At 44.8% G+C, this 24,355-nt stretch overlaps 1 protein-coding gene across 1 annotated transcript; it reads left to right on the top strand.

The window, feature by feature from the left end:
- Window positions 1-8,238: 8,238 nt before the first annotated feature.
- fscn2b (fascin actin-bundling protein 2b, retinal) lies at window positions 8,239-22,907 on the top strand. Its single transcript, XM_006635159.3, has 5 exons — window positions 8,239-10,334; window positions 17,024-17,180; window positions 18,687-18,808; window positions 19,006-19,173; window positions 21,451-22,907. The coding sequence occupies exons 1-5, from the start codon at window positions 9,512-9,514 to the stop codon at window positions 21,654-21,656; spliced, it is 1,476 nt and encodes a 491-aa protein (XP_006635222.1). The 5' UTR covers window positions 8,239-9,511; the 3' UTR covers window positions 21,657-22,907.
- The last annotated feature ends 1,448 nt before the right edge of the window (window positions 22,908-24,355 follow it).

Below are 24,355 nucleotides of genomic sequence, written 5' to 3'. Positions count from 1 at the left end.
ATTTATTTCCTTTTTTTAATTGTAAAATGTTAGTATGCCCAAAGAGGTTTCTTTTCTCCTTACTAAGGAGCTTTTGGTTCCTCTCCTCTGTTGTCTTCTGGACTTTTCTGTTCTGTATTGACAAAATATATGGTTACCTACATTGTTAAGCGCCTTGGGGCAACGTTGTTGTGAAAGGCGCTATATAAAAAATCAATTGAACTCATGCGACCTAATGTAAAGAATATTTCAGCACTGACATGCCTTTCTCTTTTTTCATTGGTATCTGCATATTGTGCACATTTTTACTATTCCAAGAATCTCAGCACATTATCAAAGGGAAGAGTCTGCCTTTCATGTAGGAGGTCATTGGTCATGCATAATGTTTGATCACATCCTTGGTTTGCCTCTAAATTATCTGCCTGGATTTTTCAGATCCTTGAATACTCAGATCGTGCATACTCAGATGAGGCTGACAAAATGTTTCAAAGTTTTTGTCAATCCTTTTTAGGACTGTGTGCTACAAGTGAGTGTTTATACTAGTGAATGGTCAGGGACGCTGAAAAAAAAAAAGAGGTAAAAGCAATTAAAGTTAATTTTCCTTCTGTGTTCCCAGGTCCATGCCTGATCCTGAAATAATCTGTTGTTGGCCCAAGGACTGAAATGAAAATAAGGAAGAAACAAGTGAGACAGTTTGAATTCTTCAAAAAGGTCTAATAAGAACTACCATCACTATGCAAGAATACAAATAATAGGACCTCATGTATCAACGGCGAGATAAATAATAATTAGTTGTTATTATTAATCAATAATTGTTATTTATTATTACACTGATAAGTCAGGGAGAAATTTTAAACCAAACAAACACCGAAACTAAGACATATTTATTTAAGAGGACAAATGCAGTACATGTCTTATCAATTCTAACACACATTAAAGGACCAATGTGAATTGTGCATTGAACAAATGCCACATTTGAAACTTTTGAGTAGCGGGTGTAAAGAATGAATGGCTTTTTCTGATTTTACAGGAACTGGTGCATTATATTAGACCAATTGTGGTTTTCTAAGCCACCAGACCTGTTCTTCTTCCTACAGACTGCAGCCTCTTCAAGACATCTGTAGTTCTGGTTACCCATTCAGAGGAACCAGGAACCTGGCTCCAGAGATATGCAAGAATGAGATAGGGCCACAGAGATAGAGAGCAAAAAAACAAGTTTGTCTGCGTTGGTCCTGGTGAGGCAGAGATGGTGAGAATCGATGAGGAGGTGAGGTAGGACTTGTTTGTGCCCACAGGCTTGAAGACATCTGAAGAAAAACAAACAATAATTATAAAACAGTCTAACAGCAACTTTTACGCCCTTATTTGGCCATTTTGAGTCACGGTGCGGGGAGTGTCTGTCGTGGACGTATGACTGTGAACAGACACAGGAAGGAGCGCACACCCTCTGAGCTGTAGAGGAACGCAAACATTATTAATACAACCCACAGAAACCTCTTTTGTAGCTCGTACTGTAGTGAAACATACTGAAAATGGCAGAATATCCTAATTTAGCTTCCTGAATGAATCCCCTTTCCACCTATATGAATCTTCTTTAAGGGGACAGCACTGGATCACTGGACCTAGTTAAGCAGAGCTTCAGTGCTGACAATTTCTGTCTGATTTCTCCTTGTGACAACAAGGAAAATATAAAGCACTGAACTGTCATTGTGAAGAAGGAAGATTTGAGGTATTTGTGGGATAGGTGTTTGACTTGATGTTTTCTTCCAGATTAAGAGTAGGAAAAAAGTCACGCCTAGCATGCTGCAAAAACAAAAATGAAGAAAATATTCAAAAACTCAATCTTAAATCAAGATGTAGATACTGAAAGCTTTTTTTTTCTCACAGTTCTCATTATAATACAGGTCCAGATTGTTCAGTTTATTAGACTAGGCCAGTCCTGGAGGTCCAGTGTTTCTGCAGGTTATTTTTAATTGCAACTCAGGTCTTGATGGGCTAATTTAGCTAGTCACTGGTTTTAATGACAGCAATTTAACAACTTCTCCCAGCTTTTCTTTTGCTGCTGCTATAAAGACAACAAAACAAAATTCAGACTCACTGTCCCTTCTGAACCCCTGGACTAAACTGACTTTGGGTTCAGTAAGATTTGCTGCCCTTGAGATATAAGACCTCAGAGTACTTGGAAACTCAATGACGGCCTGTCATTCAAGGCTGGTTTGGATCTGTTACAATATTGGTTAGACACTGCACAAAACAGCACCTCTGTTATTCTTGTCACCCATTCTAATGCCAAAAAGAATGTCACGTTCTTAACTGCTTTTGATCTTAATGAGTTTGGATTTTTGGATTTTGCAATATATTTAGAAAGGGAATAAGTGGAGGACAAGGGTTATACATCTTAATTGCTCTCACTTTACAAACCTGGCCCAGGTTTGAAAAAGCAGCACCGTGTTTCTAAGAATACCCTGCAGCTGTCTAAAGTACACAGGAGAGAGATCCTGAAAGAGTTAAATGCATGATGAGTAGAACTGAAGTCAAAATTGAAAGTAAATTATCATGGAGGTAACAGATCTCCTTTTAGCTTAGCACCTTACAGTGCGTTGCACTAACAGAGCCTGTTTCAAACTCACCTCAGGTATTAGGTTAACAAACACATGTTGCATGAGCTTGCAGATTGACCAGCTGCAGCACCGGTTATTCTTGAGGATGGAACAGTGGTTTACTCAGCACTATAGGGGTGTTTATGTCCAAACCTGATCATGGATCTTCCCTAAAGTCCATGTGCTTTATTGGACAATATTGTTTTATCTTTGGCATTAATTTTTGGAAGAATCCTTTGATATTTTTTGTGCCGTCTCAGCATTTCATTTGATACCAATGCAAGGCCATGAGCAGTATGATTTGGCAGAAAAAGAAGCTTATAGTTCTTCTGTTTCCCAGATCTAGTTTTACATAGGCCCATTTTACACAGTTTCCAAGTGAACTTTGTGATCTAATCACCCCTAGTTTGTTTTGTATTTAACAGTTTGGATTGGTTTAAGAAGGGTGTGTTAAAAAAAGAGGGTTTTATGAAGCTGGCAGTGCAATGTGAGCTGGCTACATCATCTGTACACAGCCGGAATTGAGCAATAATCAGTCTTGCTCACACGGTACTTGCTGATAGAATATTTGAGCTGGTTTAGGTCATCACCTGAGCTTTAATAAAGAGACAGGGCAATTAAACAATGTGGGTTCTGGTGAAGATCTGTTTGATCTGTCAAAGGTCAACACAAATAATACAACAGACAAGGGGTTTTTACTTCCAGGACATAAAAAGCCCCTCTGAAAGACTTTTGATTGATTATTAAAGGACACGCATCTGACTTTTTCTTTAATGCAACTGAGAGTAACAGACACAGCTTTGTCCTTCCAGTATATGTAAGATGGCAGGAATACATTTAAAATTCATTGTCTGAAATAGACTGGAGCCCTAAGGTGTCTCTAAACATAACAGAAGCTCTTTCCTAGAGCAATGCAAGACAACCCAAAGGGTCAGTTCGGGTTAGGGATTAGTGGGAATGAAACTGTACTTCTTGGCTTAACTACTGTTCGTGACATATTCATGTGTGCTGAGCAGTCTTTAAGAGAGATTACTCCTGCAATTCAATCTCCCCATCAAAAGATCCTCCAGGTGTCTGCCCCTCCAAGTGAGACACGCTCCCTCTGGATTTGACTTTAGCTTTGACCTAGAAACACAAGGGTCTAGGTAGGTGGGGAAGGGGAGCAGAAGGGCACATGGAAGCCATTTTGTGGTTTTTAAAAACTACAAAAAAAGGAGACTGGACAGTGTAATGGACTGGAGAGCACGCTCTTGGGTTTGTGTTCGCCTACTGGACTGAGCCCCTGTCCTCAGACATTCAGGCTCCCCGGGTGGGATCAATTATTTCTGACTGCTCTCAGCTTCCTTTTTATTGGACAGCTGGGCTAGAAAGGTACGTCATCTCCACAAAACAAAACAAGATACCCCTTTGGTCTCAACAGTGGAGACTCGGAAAGGCAGGGAATGTGATAACCTGGACAAGAAGAAATAAGGAAGCACAGGGTCTGACTCATGCACGAGGAAACTGATTTGCAGTTGAACAGTTCAACTTTTAGTCCTTTTGGTTTACAGGGCAAAAAACTTCACACAAAACGTGCTGGAGGCTGCAGGGAGAGGTGTCGGCCACTAGGGGGCTGTCTCAGTATGGGATCCAGGTAACTGGAAATTAGCCAAGTGCGCAGTTTCTGCAATTGTGTGCAGTTATGCAATTATGTAGTGCACAGATGGCATCTGTAGTCTCTGAACTGTACATGAATTCACAGATCTGTATTCCTGAACATTTCAAAAGCAGAATGAATGCATTACCAGTAGGTTTTGCCCTGAGTACAGGATTCGGTTTCTTATGTGCGTCTGTAGCCATGACTTTACGGGAGGACAGACCTAGGGACATCTGCTTGTCGAGCATGGAGACCTGATCCTAAAGCCTGCTAAAGCAGCTGGACCGTCTCTTTCTAACACCCCATCAATCCATTCTCTAAAACTTCTGTTCTGAAACATTCTTCAACATTTGCTAAAATATCATATCTTTTATGACATTGCTATGACATGTTAGCCTGGAATTAACCAGTATTTGATTATTTATAGCTCACATGCTGACACAGTTTCCGACTTGAACACTTCTGTCTATATACAGTCTATAGATCTTGGTGCTGTATTATCCATTCCACTTCTGCCAATGAGAGTCAACCAATCAGTAGTTCTAAACAATAAACTATGAGCTTAAAAGAGGCACTTACTGAAAAGACTGACATCTACATTAGTGCACTAACAATTTTAACTGAATCAGAAATATTTTCCTTCACTTCTGTCAGAAGGTTTGGGTGAAAATGGGATGATTTCCACTCTTATATATTGCAGTTATTACATAGGCAGAAACACGTTTTAAAAAACCTCACATTGATCGATTAACCCATCAAATAATAACAGCGCCTTCGCCCTTGTGCCCCTTAAAAAAAACAGGCAACATCAACATCAGGCTGTGTGTCATGTGAGTTTCACTTACAGAAAGTGAGCAACTGAACAAATCTACAGTCGAACGCCTGCAATAATTATGCCCCCTCCTGCTCCATAGAGATCTGTGCCTTCTCTGATTACAGGAATGTGGCAGCAGTATATATTAAACCCCTGTGCAATAAGGGAAACCTAAAACAGGTTAAGTGCAACACTCCAATGAGTTGAGACACAGAACACAGCCCTGGACTTGGTGCAGGTCTGAGCGCAGTGGAATGCAGTGAAATCTTGGGAGTGTTCAAGTGTGTGGAACAGCAGTCAAGTGCGATGTGAGCGTCTTGCAGGAAAACTAGTGAGCCTGTGAAAGGACTACAAGCCTCACAAAGGCAGAGCAGATTTCAGCATGGTAATCTGATCAGTTTTATGAAGAGGGGAGAGAGCAAGAGGAGCAGGGAGGGAGAGGGAGGAAGAGAGGAAATGGAGAGCAGGGCAATGAAATAATGATAGGAAATCTATCCGGGTCCGGAGGGATGCACAAGGAAGGAAGGAGTGTGTCTGAATGTTGGATGGGTAACTCAATACTTGTCATCTCAGAGATAAAAGACGGGAATTAGAAATCAGAACCTTTTTATTAGCATACCTGAACCTCATTAACGCCACACATTGTCCCTGCACAATCTCGCTTTCCAATTACGACCGGATCAATAACCCAACAAAAGAGATACAAGGGCTCTTACTTTCCGACCAGGCAACTTGTTTGAAGTAAATCTCTGGGGCCTTTGTCTCACATGCCCGTGGGGGGTGTGGGATTGACTCGAAAAGGCAAAAGCAGAAATCTGAAAATAAATTCCTCCTACCTGCTTTACCAAGTTGAATGTTGAATTCCATTCCGGCAGTGACATGCTGAGCGTATTGGACTTCAACTTTAGTTTTCAAATGATGTCCTGAAAAAGTGTAATTGTGCGTAACATCAGCTTTATGCTACATATGAAATTAAAACTAATATCTGTATGAGACCTGTGATGGACTGGTGTCCCATCCAGAATGTGTCAAGTGCCCCCTGCTGGTTGGGTTGGCTCCAGCTCCCCCAGCATCCCTGCATTGGATAAAGCAGTTAGAAAATCAATGGATTTTTATGGGATTTTTTAAAATACATACAAAAATGCACATTACCCAGTATTCTAAAAACTGTAAAAAGGAGTTCAAGTGGAGCTGGACACCAACCAGTAAATTAGATCAGTTTATATATCTGCAACATATGGGTCAAAAACAGCCAGCATTAAAAGAAATGCGTTTTTCTACTTTTTAAAATAGGGCATAGTGATACTGAAAGCTTTTTTGGTGTCATTTTGATTAACCGAGCATTTATGAGCAAGTTCAACTGTGTAAGTAATAAATCACCTTGTTAGTGAGAGAGTCCATTGGGCAAAAGTGATGATCTGACGTAGCCTGTCCAATGTCAAGCCTGGAGAGAGTCAAGAAGAGCTCAGGAAGGAATAAGTGTGGCCCTCCCACCGGAGAGAGAATGGCTGCTTCATCGCATCAGGATGCTGGAGCAGCACCTCAGGCGAGACCAGTGAACAGGCGCTTGCTTGTCCAGGCTCTGCTACAGGAAGGGGACAGCACACTAGACAGATAAAAAGAGCATACAACGTGTGCATGACGGCGGTACAACCCGCAGTTTTTCCAGCGTTGGGCACACACGGTAGACAGTCTCTTAATACAGCTGTTGTTGACAAATGTTAGTCAGCATAAATGAATCTTCCTATGTCATGCTTGAGCAATAAAATATCAAAGCATCAGCTACAAAGCTTTGCAACAGAGGCCTGCTGAACAGTTCGGATTCCTTTAAGTTAAAATCTCAACCTAAATTTGACAATCTATATCTGAGAATGTTCATAAAAACCAGGGGGACAATATTTCTGTCCATGATAAATCTGAACAGAAGTCCATCATATTCTGTCATTATCATAATTAGTAGTTCCTTACACTTACAGTACATAGCAGTTTTCTGGGGACTCTGCTCAAAGCTCTTTACAGGTAATGGGGACTCCCCTCCTCCACCACCTGGAGGATGCGATGGCAGCCAGATTGCGCCAGGAGAACAGAGTGATGAACCCAATTCATACAGTGGATTGGGATTATTAGGAGGCCATCACTGGTGAAGGCCAGGAGGAAATTTGGCCAGTAACACTGTTATTATTTTCGAGAAACACCATGGAATTTTTAATCACAACTGTGAGCCACCACTCGGTTTAATTAATTCGTCCCATTAACCCTGTCCCATTACAACAGCCAACAAACACGAACATCTCCCGGAAGTGGATTAGAAATAGCTAAACACAAGAATGGTTATAAGCACGAGGAGACCATGGGGCCCATCTGGTCTCTTTGGGAATTTACAGGAACTATGTGTTGCTTTTTCTTTCACCAGATTTCTTTTTTTCTGTGTTGAGGGGACATATTCATAAAATGTGTTTTCTGTCATAATGCCTTGATTTAATACAAAGAAAAGAGCAAAACAGAGAAAAAAACAAAGGGACCATAGTGATGTTCGCATACTTAGCACCATGAAAAACAGAAGGGCCACTTGTACAATTTCATACTGTTGCTCATATAATAGGAAAAAACAGATCTGAAATTATGGAGGTGAGTGTATTCTGAATATGGTGTTTTAAGCCATAAAATACCAAAAGGAGCCTTAAAAGCTTCAATTGGTTTATTGATGAAGGACATTCCTCTATCCCAAAAACAAAGAATCTCGAAACATCTCAGAATCTCTTTTCACCTCAAAACATACCTGGGGGGTGAAAGGAAACAAGCTTGAGCGACAATTTGGCTGCACAATTTAACCCACTTTGTGAAAAACAGGCAACAGGGGTTCCAAGGTACTGGTAGTGGGATTGGTTCCAGCTGTTGCCCCCAGGGTTAAACACAGTCAACCCCGAGGGATTCTGGGAAAGGACCAGGGCCTTGAGACTCTTGTGTCTTGTCTTTCCCCGGAAGAACTCTCATCTTGGACTGTACTTCCTCTCTCTCCACTCCGGGTCTGCTCCCTCTCCAGGCACAGAACAGATGGAAGAAAGTTCGTTAGTGACATGAAAGAGGGCTGAGAGGATTAGAAGAGGCTAATGAAGTGGCAGGATAGTTGTAAAGAAGATTAGGGATGGGTGGAATGGAGAGGGCTGTTTTCCAAAGCGTTTGTGTGTGTGTGTGTGTGTGTGTGTGTGTGTGTGTGTGTGTGTGTGAGCGAGCATGTGTAGTGTGGATGGATGTGTTTTAGTTTTGGAATCAGAGACCTGCGGTAACTTTATACGGTAGTGCAAAGGAAAGCAGACACCCTTGGTTGGACGAGGACCACTGACGCTGGGGAGGAATCGCATTACCTGGCTTTGTAGCCAACCTGCCTTGGCAGAGTGGCCGCAGTGGGGAGAAGGGGAATAGGAAAGATGAACACAGGACAAAAGAGCCTCTGGGGGACGTCTACGGAAGTCAAGTTGGGCGAAAGGGAAATCGGAACCAAGTTGTGCAGAGGCTGAGTGGAGGAAATGAGCTTGGAGAAAGAGGTCTTTGTGCGAAACAGGAGTGCAAATCTCTCTGTTACCCTGTGCTACTGATTCCCTACATAACGTGGCACTCAGGCTGGCTTATTGAAATCTGGGAAAGCTCGTAATCCAAGATGTGCCTCAATTAAGGGGGCCCGCCAATCAAGCCACGGCCGGCCTTCAGGGAGATGAAACGTGTAAGGGACGGTGAAGAAGAGAGCCGAGAGAAAGCAGAAGGAAACCAGTGATGCTCCTCCTGGCGGGGTCTCCCCCATTGTCGGCAGACTCTCGGTAGATGATCAGCAGCTCAGTCGTCCCCAGGGTATCTGGAGCTGCAGGGAGAGCTGGGCCGAGGCTCGCAAGGGACAGCAGACCTTGACACAGAGAGAGTGCCGGGGAAAGAGGGAGGTCAGGAGAGAGCTGCCGGGGATCAAGGTGACGTCAGCGGCTTGCCTGATTGAGGTGTTGAGTCCTGCTGACTTTAATCCGAGCTGATTAGGAAACAAAACGGGGGGAGGGGGAGCAGCAGCCTGTACGCGGCGCGTGCCACCGGGAGAGAGAGAGGAACAGAGTTTTGAAGGGGAAGGAGCAGCGAAGGGAAGAAGGGAGGTAGAAAAAAAGAAGAAGGGCTGATACAAAAAAACAAAAGAGGAAACAAGCAACAGGAAAACGTCAAAAGGGAAAAAAGAGGAAACACTGTAAACATTGGAAGCCAGAAACTTGGACGAGAAGTGGAAAGGAGCAGAAGCAGATAAGATAAGAAGATTAGCAAAGAATCCACAGGGCTCCTTTCACCTCGTTCGAAGGCACAGCTAAAAGAAGGAAAGAAGAAAACCCAGCTTTCAATCCATTTTGCTGACACTTGTCGACTCTTCCCCCATTTCTCCCTTCCCCTCATCCTAACCTCCCTTTCCCCACCAAACTCGGTCCCGAAACTCGTTGCCTCGAGCAGGTGGCGATGCCGACCAACGGGATCCACCAAGCCCTGAAGCTGCAGTTCGGGCTGATCAATCACGAGAGCCGCTACCTCACGGCCGAGGCCTTCGGCTTCAAGGTGAACGCTTCGGCGCCCAGCATGAAGAAGAAGCAGATCTGGACCTTGGAGCAGGATGAGAACGACGGCTCCGTGGTGTACCTCCGGAGCCACCTGGGCCGCTACCTGGCCGCCGACATAGACGGGAAGGTGAGCTGCGGGGCGGAGAAGCCGGAGCCCGACTGCCGGTTTCTCATCGCCGCCCAGTCCGACGGGCGCTGGGCCCTGCAGTCCGAGCCCCACGCCCGCTACTTCGGGGGTTCGGAGGACCGCCTCTCTTGCTTCGCCCAGGCCATTGGCGAGCCCGAGCTGTGGGCCGTCCACCTGGCCCTGCACCCGCAGGCCAACCTGCTGAGCGTGAGCCGGAAGCGGTACGCCCACCTCTCCACCCAGGAGGACGAGATCTCCGCCGACAGCAACATCCCCTGGGGGGTGGACTCCCTGCTCACCCTCCTCTACCTGGACGGCAAGTACTGCCTCAAGACCTGCGACAGTCGCTTCCTCAACAGCGATGGCAAGCTGGTGAAGGAGCCCGGCCGCTCCACCAGCTACACCCTGGAGTTCAAGTCTGGGAAACTGGCGTTCAAGGACTGTGAGGGCAAGTATCTGACGCCCATGGGCCCCACGGGTACGCTGCGGTCGGGCCGCAGCTCCAAGCCCGGCAAGGACGAGCTCTTCGACCTGGAGGAGAGCCACCCCCAGGTGGTCTTGCAGGCCGCCAACGGCAGATTCGTCTCCATCCGGCAAGGTAATCGAGGCTCAGAGGCGCAGGCTCTGTCCGCGCAGCTTTGCAAACTGTGTGCGTGCTTGCGTTACTGTAGACTCACAGATTCCATTCTCTGGTTTGCTCTGTGCATTTGCCCAGTATACGCTTCTTCAATCCGTGGAATGAAACAGAAGATTTGCACATTTGCATGTTAACAGAAAGACCCAGATGGTTGCACCATGCATGTTGTGCAAGTCTGGCAGCTCCTTGCTGCTGGAAATTGGCTACGTTTCTAAAAACTGGTAAGGGTTAAAGTCATCTTAGGTCTTCCTGAATGTTAAGAATGTCATTACAAGGCCTGCACTCTCAAACACTTGTGTCAGGGATAATGAATGAGCCAGGATATGAGGTGATAAGCTCCTCCTCCAGGAGGTTTCTTTAATACAGGGTCTTTCCAGCACTGAATTATGTCTCTTGATGTCTTTTTTGACCGAGAGCAAGAGTGATTTTTCAGCTTGAATCCTTCCAAAGCCCATTTTTGACTTCCTGCAGATGTCATTATGGATGGTCAAGGATGACCTTTGGTGTACTCATTTATCTTCACCCACCCTTATCTAGCTTTCCATACTGTTCATAACCTAGTGTTCAGAATGCGTGTCTATGAATGAGGACACAGTACCACTGTATTTTCAGAAGCTCTATTGTACCTATTAGACATAAGTAAAACAATGATTTTAACTTCCTTGGTGTCTAAACCACACTGTCGTCTTAACTAAAACCTGAGACAGGCTTTCAGGGCTTGGACTGACATTTCAGCATTGAGACACGTGGTCAGGGGCCAACTCATGTCACATACATAGAGTATGAGCATGTCTGATATACGAGTATGAGTATGTATGGTGTACAGTATGTAAGGTATTAGTATGTATGACTGCTACACCAAAGCAATAAAGGTGACAGGGTGTTAAAAGCCCATTGACCTCCCACCTGTTTTTAATTGATTTGATCAATATTTCCCTCTGTTTAATAATATTTTGGTTTGGTTTGATGGTGGTTGAATAGTCTGATAGTAAAGGACTGGAAATCCAGGTGCTACTACTTTATACAGAACAACAGCTGTGATGAGAAACTGGGTGAGAACAGAGAACGTGGTCTGGAACTTATCTAGGTCATTTTTAATCCTGGAAAAAAATAATCATTTTCATGCATTTCATTTTGCTTTGCTCCTGCAGCTGTCTTTTCTGCATCTGCAGGTCAGACGCTTATACATTTCGAGTCACCGCTTTAACATGAACATTTAACATGAACAGTTGATGGAGATTAAGCCCCCTTCAACTGGAACTGTCTGCGCAGAGGCATACTACACCCTCTTGCAATCCAATTACCTTGCATTGCATATACAGTAGGTAATGCCGGGCTGCTCTCTGGGTACAGTGCTCTAAGTCATGCTCCAGGAGACTGTGCTGTGAACAAGATGCTCTGGTAGTAAACATGCAAAACAAAGGCAGGACATGTTTATCTCCCTGTTACAGTTGTTGGTGAAATTTACAACAGAAGACACAGCCTTTACAAGAGACACTATTCCCTACAGCGCACACCAGTAGATAAGAGAGGCGCATCTGTACTGCCCTTTACCTACCAATTGTGATCAACCGTAAAAGGGAGGTCTGCAAGAGGGCTGGAGCCCAACCAGACAACCACACAAAGGTGGGGCCCAACACGTAACGCATGCTCAAAGCCGGCTCATAGATGGAGCCAACGCATCCCAGGCCACAGTAAGATAATATCATTTGATTGTCCGTGTATAATTTCTTGTATTAGGAATTTGTCTCTACGCATACCCCAGCTTGCTCTCCATGAGACACACAGACAGGGAGAGAAGCTGGGGGTCAGAGCACAGGGTCAGCCATTGTACAGCGCCCCTGGAGCAGCTGGGGTTAAGGGCCTTGCTCAGGGGCCCAATGGAGTAGGATTCCTCTGCCGGCCGCAGGATACAAACCGGCAACCTTCCAGCCACAGGCGCAGATCCCTAGCCACAGAGCCACCGCCAAAGATGAACAATCTGGCCGGGCGTGCCCAGGTGGAGCACACTGCTTTGCCTTGTCACTTTTGCACAGTGATTAATCAATGACCTGCTTATTTAATCAATAATGTCTGAATGGGACAACAGACCCATGGACAAGTGGAGATATTTAGATATTTAATATCGTTTTTTGTCTCCTTGTATCTGTTAGTGTAGGTGTGCATGCTTGTACAGTACATCACTGTTGACAACATTCACTACATCACTTATTTCTTTATACCCTTTGTCCATGTGGTCAGAAAAACACTGTCCTTGAGGTGAACAACACTCCATTCCCCTTTTTAAAATATACAGTGAATATACTGGTGACAAAGATGCATCTCAGAAAGCATCCCAGAAAGAGGAAGATTTTAAGGCACTGCAGGACTATTCTCCTTGTAATTACTGTTCAGTTTGGGTAGAATTTACAAACCCAGGTCTCACAGAGTTCACATGATTCTACACACTAGGGCAAGGATGTTAGCCCAATTCACAGGCTGCAACTACTTGATTTCGGGAGCATTCATTACAGCCTCCTAAAAACATAATTAAGCCAGGTTATCAGGAAAAATCTGCACGATAAAGAAAAAAAGGAGATAATCATATTTAAAAAAAACACAAACACATTTGCAGCTAAATAAAAGCAGTGGGCATGATCCCTGTGATTTCACCGGCCAGTCACTGAAAGCAATTAATAGAAATTCCGAACGTAAGTAATCATGCTAATGGGTTTAGGTCATTTTCACCAAGTGACTCAGGGAGATTAAAGCCGGCGCAACAAATGACTTCAGGCAGGTCTGGGGAATGTTTCTTAATTACTGAGGGTGAGCTGAGGAACTCTGGCTTCATTAAACAGAAATTCTTAAGCTTTGCCTTGGACGTATTCCCTAATTAATGGGATTAGTAAACAATTCAAGCTCCAGAGAGGAAACGCGGAGGTGGGGAGAATGCCTGATTAAGGACCCTGTAATTTCTCACTTCGTTATCTCGGGGGAAGGTAACCAGAGGATGTGCCTACAGACAAAACTATTACAGTGTATCTACATCTGTCACCAGCCCCTTCTTTCTGTCTGAGAGCACCCAGGCCTGGCCTGGCCCGTCCACCTGGAGAGTGAAATGGAGACAGACCTCAAAGCCCAAAGAGACACACGCCTGCAGCTGGCAACAAGCGAGAAAAAAGAACCAGAGAGAAGGACGGAGTCGTTTTACAGTAAATTATTCAGTTCCAAGCAACTTAGCGATGAATTAGAAATGGATGCTACAATATGAGTGGCTTTTTTTCAATGTAGTACAATACTACGAACTTGAAAGTCCTGCATGTTTAGGTCACTCTGTTTTTTTTTAGTTTTAACAACCCCCAACAGCTTTTATGTAGCTGTGTAATATGTGATATGTTTTATGGTTCATTAAGGTGACATATAATACCTGTGATATACCTGTATCAGTTTCCATGTGCTGCACCAGTCTGGCACAATCAGCTAATTGCACAGAATGAACTACAGTATAACCTAAAAAGCATTACTAAGGGTAAAGTAAGCAACAGGCTTGAAACAAGCTCGTTGACTACCTCACTGCTTTGCAAACTAACTGGAGGAGGTCTCCAAACAAATGTGCACTATCAGGTTTCAAGGATATTTGTTTCAAGACATCCCCAAATTGCACTGTATTAAATGCAATGTGCAAATTGCAAAACAAAATAGCATCTTTAACAGGTTTGCCACGCATTACTTGCTTTTGCCTCCTGTGGACTCATCGTGAACAGACTACCCTGAGTTAAGCTCAGTCAAGTGAGGCAAGGTGGGACTGGCTGAGCATTGCCCTGGCAGGGCCAGGGGAAAGAAGAGTGTAGAAACAGCTAACGTTACTCTGAAAATCAGAGTCCAGGACAAGCAACATGTCCCATTCTGAGCCAGGATGGTGGCTGAAGGAAAGCCTACCAGTTTGGGGTAACCCTTTAGTTTGGGGTTTTGCAAATGGCACATTATATTGCAAATGCACCAGAGAAGCTGTTAACAACTTGCATGAGAACATAAGACATGTTAGAAATGAGAGGGGGCCATGAGGCTAGCCTGTTGAACAGCTGGTAACTAATTCACCCAAGGTTCTTATCCAGCCAGTTCTTGAGCCATGTCAACACTACGTTGTGCATTAAAAGGGCCTTTAGGAATAAGGGAACAATCGGATTTTTATGAATAACAAGCGGTTACAGCAGATACAGTAGGTGTTATTGGCATTAATTAATTCTCCATTAATAACGGAATTTGCTCTCTTTAATCTAAAGGCCTCTCCACTAATCTACAAGTCTGGCCTCTAGAAAGAGCAGTGGGAGAAAGAGCAGAGGGAGATTGCTGCCAGGAGGCTCTAAACCACCCGTGCAGCAGGTGGATGCTGCACATTGGTGGTGGTGGAGGGGTGTCCCCATTAAAATGTAAAGCGCTTTGAGTGGAGTGTCCAGAAAAGCGCTATATAAGTGTAAGCAATTATTATTATTATTATTATTATTATTATTAAACTCATGCTCCTAAAACTCGGGAGAAGGCGCCTCTCTCTGGTGGGCACAGGCTGGTACGGGTGAGAGGGAGAGGTACCGGGCGATTGGACGCAACCAGGAGATATACAGGATCAGGCAGGCAGGAGACAAGGTCACTAGGTTCGCTCAGTCTGACAGTCAGTGCGAAAAATGCATTTAATGGCCACAAGGTTGGAGACAGCTCAGACCACAGCTCAAACCCAGCTATTTCCAGGGCCTGCGTCCAGGTGCAGAAGGGTCTGCTCAGGGCTGCGCTGTCCCACGGCAGCAAGCGAGTTGTGCCTACGTGTTTCCAGACTATGGTAAAATATTGCAGAAACAACGAGCAAAGCTGCTTAAACTCCCCCCACACACCAGACTAGCCTCAGATTTGCATTTCACCACCAAAGGTATTACAGCTACAGGGCATGGGGGGGGGTGGGGGGTAAAAGGATTAAGGAAATGGTTGAGGGATATTTCTGTGGCATCTAATTTAGGCATCAGACACAATCTGCTACATTCGCTTTCATTGGTGCACTTATTTCTTTACCTGATGAGACAGGCGATTAGGAATTAAGGACAGTGACTGAGGGAATACTGCGCTGTGGGCTGCAGTAAGCGCAAAGCAAAAGCTGCTGAAGAGCAGTGTAGCAGACAGCATTTACCTCCAGTGCACGCTTGGAACACTCTGTACAGCAGCACTTTAGCCTTAATATCACTAATGGGCCTGATTTACACTCAACCTTAGGATTTTTCCATTAAACCATGGAACAGAATATTGAATTTCAATGTAAATCCACATTAAACCATCAGAAAGATATGCTGATAAGGAGACTTGTTCCCTCTTACTTTTAGATTATTTATTTGTACAGCTGATGCTTTTAACCAAACCAACTTATTTTTTACTGGAGCAATTTGGGTGAAGTATCTCGCTCAAAGGTACAACAGCGGTGTCTCACCTGGGATTTGAACAGCCTACAAAATACAGCCTTCTGGTAATGATATCTGAAACCTGATCATTGCTCTCCGTCCAAATAAATGTTTGGTTTTCCTTTTGATGCAATTGAAAGTGTAAGAAAGTGAAAACTAATTTCAACGTGACTTCAAGCAGAGGAACAAACAAACGTTTTGAATGTGACATTATTCCCCACCTAAGCAAAGATGTGAGCGGCCCCTACATTTTTAGGGTGCGTGAATAACTTTTGTTTTGCTTGAAATTCATTACAGATTCATGAGGACACAGTAGATTAAAGAGCAGTCAAAAGAAAAAAAAAACATAGCAATACTCCCTTTGTTCTCTAAAATTATTGTCTTCACCGCACTCTTAATACTAGGCTTCTCAGAACAGTGTGGTTTAATTCGATAAATCTCATTGCGAATCTCCTGTGTGTTCCCTGCATATTGCTGCATATTCAGTAAAATGATTTTTTGTCTCACATTTCGTTCAGAAATAGGTGAAACATTAATCCACACTTGGCTTGTTTTAGGTCACTGTAAGTTGAAACGGGAGGCTTGTTTCCCTGCTTCTTCATTTCCGAAAATATAATGCTGCGAATGCTGGTTTGATCAATAAAGCTCCGAAAAACAAACAAGACAGAACTGTAGCTGGTGTCTGAGGGCTCACAGTGTGCGTCCGTGTTCATGTGTGTGTGGGCAGGGAGGTTGTGCAGGAGGTGTGTCAATGCCCGTACTGGCAGGAGATGAGGACTGTCCTGCTGTGATGAGCTGTGCAGTGGACAGGAAGACTAAACCACAGCTTTCCAAGGGCACAGCAGTCCCAAGGTCACGGGATAAGAGCCAGAGCCACGGCACAGGAAGGTGGCTGGGGGGGGAGGAATAAATGTCGCACCACTAATTTGGCATCAGATGGTTGTAACATCAAAATACCTCCCCCACATTAATTTCCTGGTAGAATTGGCAAGATTAAATCTTGGTGAAAGGCTTACTTATTGTGAAAGAAGGAAAACAGAAAAGCAGTTTATAGAGTATGGCAATGCATTAAAAAACTGGTGAAAAACTAGGAAACTGCATTTTTTACCACAGTGCTGAGCAAAGCTGATGAAAGGGCTGTGGTCCCCTTGTTGGTCTCTCCAGCTACGCTCTGACTCAGCAGCAAAAGCGAAGATGAGCTTCACCTGTCCTGTTTTCCAACATCTCTAGGTGTGAGCATCTCAGCCAATCAGGATGACGAGACTGACCAGGAGACTTTCCAGATGGAGGTTGACAAGGAGACTAAGAAATGCATGTTCAGAACCAACGGGGGCACCTACTGGACACTGGTCTCTCATGGGGGCGTCCAGTCCACAGCAACCGAAATGTGAGGAGCCACTCTGTACCCCTCTACATCCCCTCTCCTTCCCTTGTTAAGTGTGCACTGCTTTTCCTCTCACCCAGACACCCATACGTCACAAAGTCCAGAATGCCCAATAGCAGGAACTGATTGGGAGAGCCACTAGTCCTTGAAAGTGGGTTTATTAGTGCACGTTCATCAACATTTTCTACAGATATCAAACACTCTTCTGAGCAGCCCCCTCTAATTCCTTAACAATATGCGTTGCCTGCCTGTTTAATTTTGAATAGCGCAAAGTGAACAGAGGAACTGATTCTTTACAGACCCAAATAACCTCATGACCGCATACAGTTCCTTCCTCCACACACAAGTAATCGGAATACAAAGCAAAACATTGAACTACAAATCTAAATTTTTCCTCAAGAGAGTAGACCGATTTTCCCAATTACAGGGCTTCCTATAAGCTAACATTCCTAGTCATGACAGGTCAGGAAATTTATTTAAAATCGAATTTTAAATTATTTTTTTTAATTCAAAACATGGAAACATGCCCTTTAAAATCAAAACGGTGAAACTAGATGCTCAAAAGCTGGAAAGATCTTTCTTAGCAGTAAGGTATTTTAGCAATGTTGTTCTAATTTCTGCACTTTACCGAGTACATGCTTCTGAGATGAAATGAAAGGCTTTGGCATTTCCCCTGCGCTTGGTTTGAAATCCTGACTACATACTGTACCATAAGCACATCCTTTTCCAACTGATCCCTCGACAATCTCACACATTTGCACACACTCACACATACACTCTCTCGCACTCACACAAAATCTCTCCTCCACACACTCGCACACTCACTTGCACAAACGCATTGCACACATACAGTGCACTCACACAAAATCTCATTCGTACACTGACCTGCACACACCCTCGCGCTCACACAAAATCTCATTCGCACACTTGCTCGCACACACAAAATCTTATTTGCACACTTGCTCACATACTCGCTCGCACACACAAAATCTTTCACACACTCACTTGCACAATCGCTCGCACACACAAAATCTCATCTGCACACTCACACACACAAAATCTCATTTACACACTCGCTCGACACACAAAATCTCATTCACACACTTGCTCGCACACACAAAATCTTATTTGCACACTTGCTCACATACTCGCTCGCACACACAAAATCTCTCATTTGCACACACACTCGCACACACAAAATCTCATTTACACACTCACTTGCAACATACTCACTTGCACAATCGCTCGCACACACAAAATCTCATTTGCACACACACACACAAAATCTCATTTACACACACGCTCGCACACACAAAATCTCATTCACACACTTGCTCGAACACCCAAAATCTCATTTGCACACTCACACACTCGCTCGGACACACAAAATCTCATTCGCACACTCACTTGCAACACACTCATCGCACCCTCGCTCCCACACACGCATGAAATCGCACACACACACTCACACACAGGTTAACATCTCTGCTTGTCTGCTCTCCCTGGCAGAGCTGCCAACACCATGTTCGATATCGAGTGGCGGGGGCGCAGGGTGGCGCTCAGGGCCGGCAACGGCAAGTACGTCTGCACCAAGAAGAACGGCCAGCTGGCAGCGGTCAGCGACTCCGTGGGTGAGTGTCCTGCAGCTGCGGACGTGCGGATTCCGCACTATTCCTTCGCTATCCCTATCCCTTTGTATGGCTCCCCTAACGATCCACGATCCCCGCCGTCAGCTAAGGCAGAAAACACACACCTGTGCCCATGCCCACACCCCACTTCAGAGCCTCCGGCAGCTCAGCGCTGGCATGCTCTGTCGTTCTGCTCTCAGGTGAGGATGAGGAGCTCCTGCTGAAGCTGATCAACCGGCCGATCCTGATCCTGCGCGGGGAGAACGGCTTCGTGTGCCACCACAAGAGCTCCAACACCTTGGATGCCAACCGCTCCGTCTACGACATCTTCACGCTACTCTTCAGCGACGGTGCCTACCAGATCAAAGGTACATTAGAAAGCTGACACAGGCTGCAAGCAAGAGGAGGAGGTCCTGCCCATCCAGCCCAATTGGCAGTTAGTAGGTCGTTGGCCTGAGGATCTTATTCATCCACTTCTGGAATGAAGCCATGGTATCAGCTTCAGCAACAGGGCTGGGTAGCTTGTTCCATACTCCCACAACTCTTTGGGTAAAGAAGCGCCTCTTGTGTAACTGCCACACGACCACCCAACAAGCAGCACAAACACCCAGGCCATACTGCACTACAGACATGATGACATGACTGTGTACCTTGCAAACAACCATCCAGTACCAATGGTCTTCAGTGACACTAGGATAAAGAACAAGCACTTTGTAGGAGCTTATACCCAAACATTAATGCTGGTGACAATGAGGCTTGACCTAAGCCCTGGACTATGGTCCTATGATTCTTTCAGTATATCACAACATCACAGCTGACACACTAGCTTTAAGATAAGATTTCACGTGTCTGACGCTATCTCTGGAACAGACCTGTCAGGCGATTCACAGGGCTGGTATAGTTTAGGTAGTAGTTTGTTCAGAAAAACAAAACCTGTTGCAATGTAGGATGTCATATGAGTAAATGACTCATGCTTCATGGAACTTTCTCAGATATTCCCTTCATCAATATTGGCTCTTTTTACATTGCAATAGTATGAAAGGGTGTAGATTCTCATTAATCTGTTTGGCCGCCACAGCCCTGTTTAAAAAAATAAGGCTGTTTTTAATCACTGTAACTGACTTTTGGCCTGCGATTGACACATCAATTTTTTTCTGCATGTGTACAGAAAGGAAAGTCAAACACAGACAAAAAAAAACTATGTAAGTAAGCATTCCAGAGAACAGCAGCCCAAACTCTCCAAAATTAGTTATTTTTCTTGGAGAGGTAAAAGGAACGCAATCCAGTACCAATTTTAGTTTACAATGTCTGAAAGGAAACTTCGGTGATCTTGTCATTACTTTAAAGGCAACTAATAAAGCTGGCTTACTTTCCTCTTACATTCAAATTGAGTTTGGCAAGCAGTCATTTACCTTAAACCTGTAGAAAGCACAATTTGAACCAATACAAGAAAAGGCAGATGCCCTCAGCAATGGGCTGGTGTCCTGTCCACTGACAGAATGGTTTTGAACTCTCAATCCCAATATTTGCTCTATTATCCAGGGATAGGCTCTGGGTTGCCATGACTCTTTCCAGGAATTAAGATACTGAATGGCTGCAGTGCTCAGTGAAGGGAAACTGGATTACAAGGGTATGTTGTGGATGCAGAGATTCTGGGATCTTTCAAGTTAAGGCCTGATGGTATGATAAACTTTTAGTGTGCTGGAAAATGATGAGCACTGATGGGCTGAATGGCCTGCTTTTGACATTTGCCTTTTTGTTTTTTCTTCATCTGTCCTTCAGATGAGACATTAAACTGAAGTCCTGACTCTCTGTAGTCATTAAAAATCCCAGGGTGTTTCAGGGTGTCCTGGCCGTATTTCACCCTGGGCTTTACCAATCATGGCCTCCTAATAACCCCCATCTATGAACTGGCTTCATCACTCTGCTCTCCTCCCCACTGAGAGCTAGTGTGTGGTGAGCGTACTGGTGCACAATGGCTGCCGTCACATCATCCAGGTGGGGCTGCACATTGGTGGTGGTGCAGGGGAGTCCCCATTACCTTGAAAAGTGCTATACAAGTGCAAGAATATTTTTTTCTTGTTCTTAAAGGGGAAATGCAGTCCCAATTTCTCAGACCAGTTATTAAATCTTGGTAGCAAAATAAATTCAGTGACAGTATAGAAAACAATTTCACATTTGGAATTAAGCACAAAATTGTGAACTTTTTGAAAGTGCTGCAAGTGTCCATGTTGTTTGAGATTGCAAGTCGACTCCCAAGTCGAGAGCAAATTTCTACTGGATTGAAAGAGATGTATTCACAAGCCTGCTTTATATAATGTAATAAGTCCGTGTCTCTGGATGTTTTGTTACCTCGTTCGGAATCGCTGAACATGGCACTGTGCACGCCTGGAAACTATTTTGTGATGCAAGGTTTAACGCGTTACCGTGTACATGTTACTTTCATCGTGGTTTGAAACGCACTCGTCAGAGCTGATTCTTTCTGACCCAGAAATATAAAAATAGCGCTGCAGCTCCCCTTTACGTCTTCTTGATCGGGACAAGCACACTGGAGGTGTCTGCGATGGGGCTGCTGTCCCTCTTCGGCGAGGACTGACGAGGAGGGGTCGGCTCACCTGTGACTCCCCTCTCTCCTCCCCATGCAGGCTCGGGGGGGAAGTTCTGGTACATCTCCAGCTCCGGCCTGGTGTGCTCGGACGGGGAGGTGCCCGAGGACTTCTTCTTCGAGTTCCTGGAGCACGGGCGCGTGGCCATCAAGGGCAAGAACGGCAAGTACCTCCGAGGGGACCAGGGCGGCACCCTGAAGGCCGACACCGACTGTGTGGACAGCTCCTCTCTCTGGGAGTACTGACCCCTAGTGGACGGGGGGAGAAAGGCCCCACACCAGCAGCACATGCAAGGAATCCCAGGCTGGCGGCAGAAAAGCGCACACACGTGTAGCAGCGAGGACCCCAGTCAGATAGGATTGCGTTTAGGATTTGGGGGAATCAAGGAGAGCTATGGATCGTTCAATATCACTGTTACTTTTTCACAGTCGTTCGCTTCCACATTATGTACATCTGAAAATACCAGAAAGCTAATGGTAATTTCATGCTTAACCTGCTACTTCCGAATCTACGTCTAGAGAGGTGCAAAACACTCTCAGGGCAAGGTTCACAAGCGAGTGGGACTGGAGAACACCTTCTGGTGCCTGGTTGATCAAAGCGAAAGCTGACTTTCTGAATGATGTTCTGGTCAGGACCTCCCTTCCAAAGCACTGCAAAAGAAATACTGCTGCTTGCACAAGTACCAATTCGCTAGAGAACCCAACACTCCCACCCCTTCCACAGTCCAAAAGGTTTCATTCCTCTGCCAGTGTGTTGTCACTTCGTAACGAAGACTCAACTCTTGTTGACAGTAGTGGGAGCCACCCCAACCCCCCCAGCCAAAAGCTCGAAGAAGAAATCCCTTTAAAACCCTCAGCCAACTCTTCCCTGTAGAAGCAAACCTCTCACTAGGACATTTCGGGGGATAGCAAGGCAAGAGATGCCACAGAGAGGCAGGCGCAGAAACAAATTCAGAAGCAGTAGTTCAATCAGTCGGTTCCCAGAATTCACTGCAGCACCCTCACGTCAGATGACTCAAAGCGCGCCCCACTCCTCGCTCTCCGAACTGGGGGACCGCAGTCGAGACCCTGCCGTTCAGCAGAGCCCCTTAAATAATCCTCCTCCTCCTCAGGGTGTTTGCCCAGCCGATCCTAGCTGAGCCTTTTCCCAGCGCCACTTTACAGTATGAAGTTACAGGCAGTGCTGATACCATAGACTCATCACGGACTCACAATCAGAGCCGAGAGTAGTGTCTCAATGGAGCCAGTCATAGGAGGACTATAAAGTTACTTTAAACACCAGATCCAACACCTATCAACCCGCAGTTTAATGTAATGAGAAACAGAGCTCGTTAGCCTTTAGATTATCTGTGAGGAGGTCTGGCATGCCGTGTCAGGAAAGAAAAATAGTGGAAAGGATCTTTTTGGGGGGGGTTTGGTTTATTCCTCGGATGATTTCACAGTGATAATAAAAATCAGCTTTTCTCCCGTATCTCCGGCTGGCATTTTTGTTTTGTATCCATCCATCAATCAGGGTTGACACAACACCTTTCCCAGTCACACCTTTCACACCAGCACCTACTGTATCATCTGCCAGCTGGAAAAGAAACATCTGTTCTGATTTTTTTTTAAAAAGGGAATGCTGCAAGGGAGGCTTCCATTCAAAGAGGTCAGGTGTGAACGTCACTGGTCTGAGGGTGTTTATGGAAAAGCCCAGTGTTCTTAGCAGCACAAACAGGAGTTACTACAGGGCAGCGCAAGGATGCACAGCTCTTAAGGGACGAGGAGCTTACCTGAGCTTCTGTCTGCAGCTCTATCTTAAGATATTATTATAGCGCTCACTAATTACTATATTGCACTATAATGTATTGCCTACATAATGATGCAATGTAAACCTGTTGGAAATTCTAGTTCTTTATTCTGGCCTAAATTGCACAAGCATTTTTACTCTGAAGGCTTGATGACCTTGTCTAAATGGAAACAGATATTCAAGTAGCAGTGCATACAACTAACCTGAACAGCTCTCACCCAGTATTTCATATTTTAATATTTTTGCCGCTGGTGTTAAAATAACACACAAAGAAAGCTGTAACAGTACATAACTCTAGGGTTCCTCCACAAGACCTCCAGGAAAAAGCTCTTGAATCCTACATCTTTACCCCCAAACCTGCCCAGGCAGGAAGGAGTTATACAATCTCTCTGTGTGAGACCCAGCAACTGTCATTTCTATCATTTCTGGGCTGTCGCTTCAGAATTTCCTTCAAGGGCTGAAAAAAGCACACCCTTTGCAGGCCAGCCTCAGACCTCAGCGCTGCGGAGGTCCTGTGGAATCATGCAGAGACACAAATTACCTAGAGGTCTCTGAGGACCCGGCTTCAAGTATCGCAAAAGGCAAATGCACTGCTTGAACAAAGCTCGAAAAAATAACACTCCCTTTTCTGATATTTTTTTTAACAAGAACAGTAATCGTGCAATCAGCACCTGCCACTTGCATGGAATAGCAAGATTATTAAACTGGATCAATTCTGTCACCAGAATTCCAAATCACCTCCAAGAAAAAAAGAGTACTCATTGGCATGACTTGTGGATTAAATATCGCTGCTTAACCCAATGTGTTCTGCAAATCAGCACAAACAGCCTGCAGAGGCATCGCCTCACCCCACTGAAACCCCATACACTTCAGATCGACTCTCGATACACCAGGGCTGTTAGTAATCTCATGCATTATTTCCTCAGAATGGGGAGCTGCTCTCATTTAGACCATGGCTTCTTTCAAGAAAACAGACAGATGAGATTCTTGGATCAATTAGCTACTAACTACCAAATGGTCTGGATGGGCTGAAGGGCTCCTCTCATTTATAACCAATATAATCTTATGTTCTTAGCTCTAAGTGTGTCGCTTGCAATAATGAGCCACAAGCTTTCTAAGTGGTTATGATGATGCCATTGTGTTTATTGGCCCTTGG

The sequence above is a fragment of the Lepisosteus oculatus genome, chromosome 9 (assembly GCF_040954835.1).
Source record: "Lepisosteus oculatus isolate fLepOcu1 chromosome 9, fLepOcu1.hap2, whole genome shotgun sequence".
NCBI classification, from domain to species: domain Eukaryota; kingdom Metazoa; phylum Chordata; class Actinopteri; order Semionotiformes; family Lepisosteidae; genus Lepisosteus; species Lepisosteus oculatus.
The sequence above is the reverse complement of the archived record's forward strand: the minus strand, read 5'-3'. Positions and strand labels throughout refer to the sequence as shown.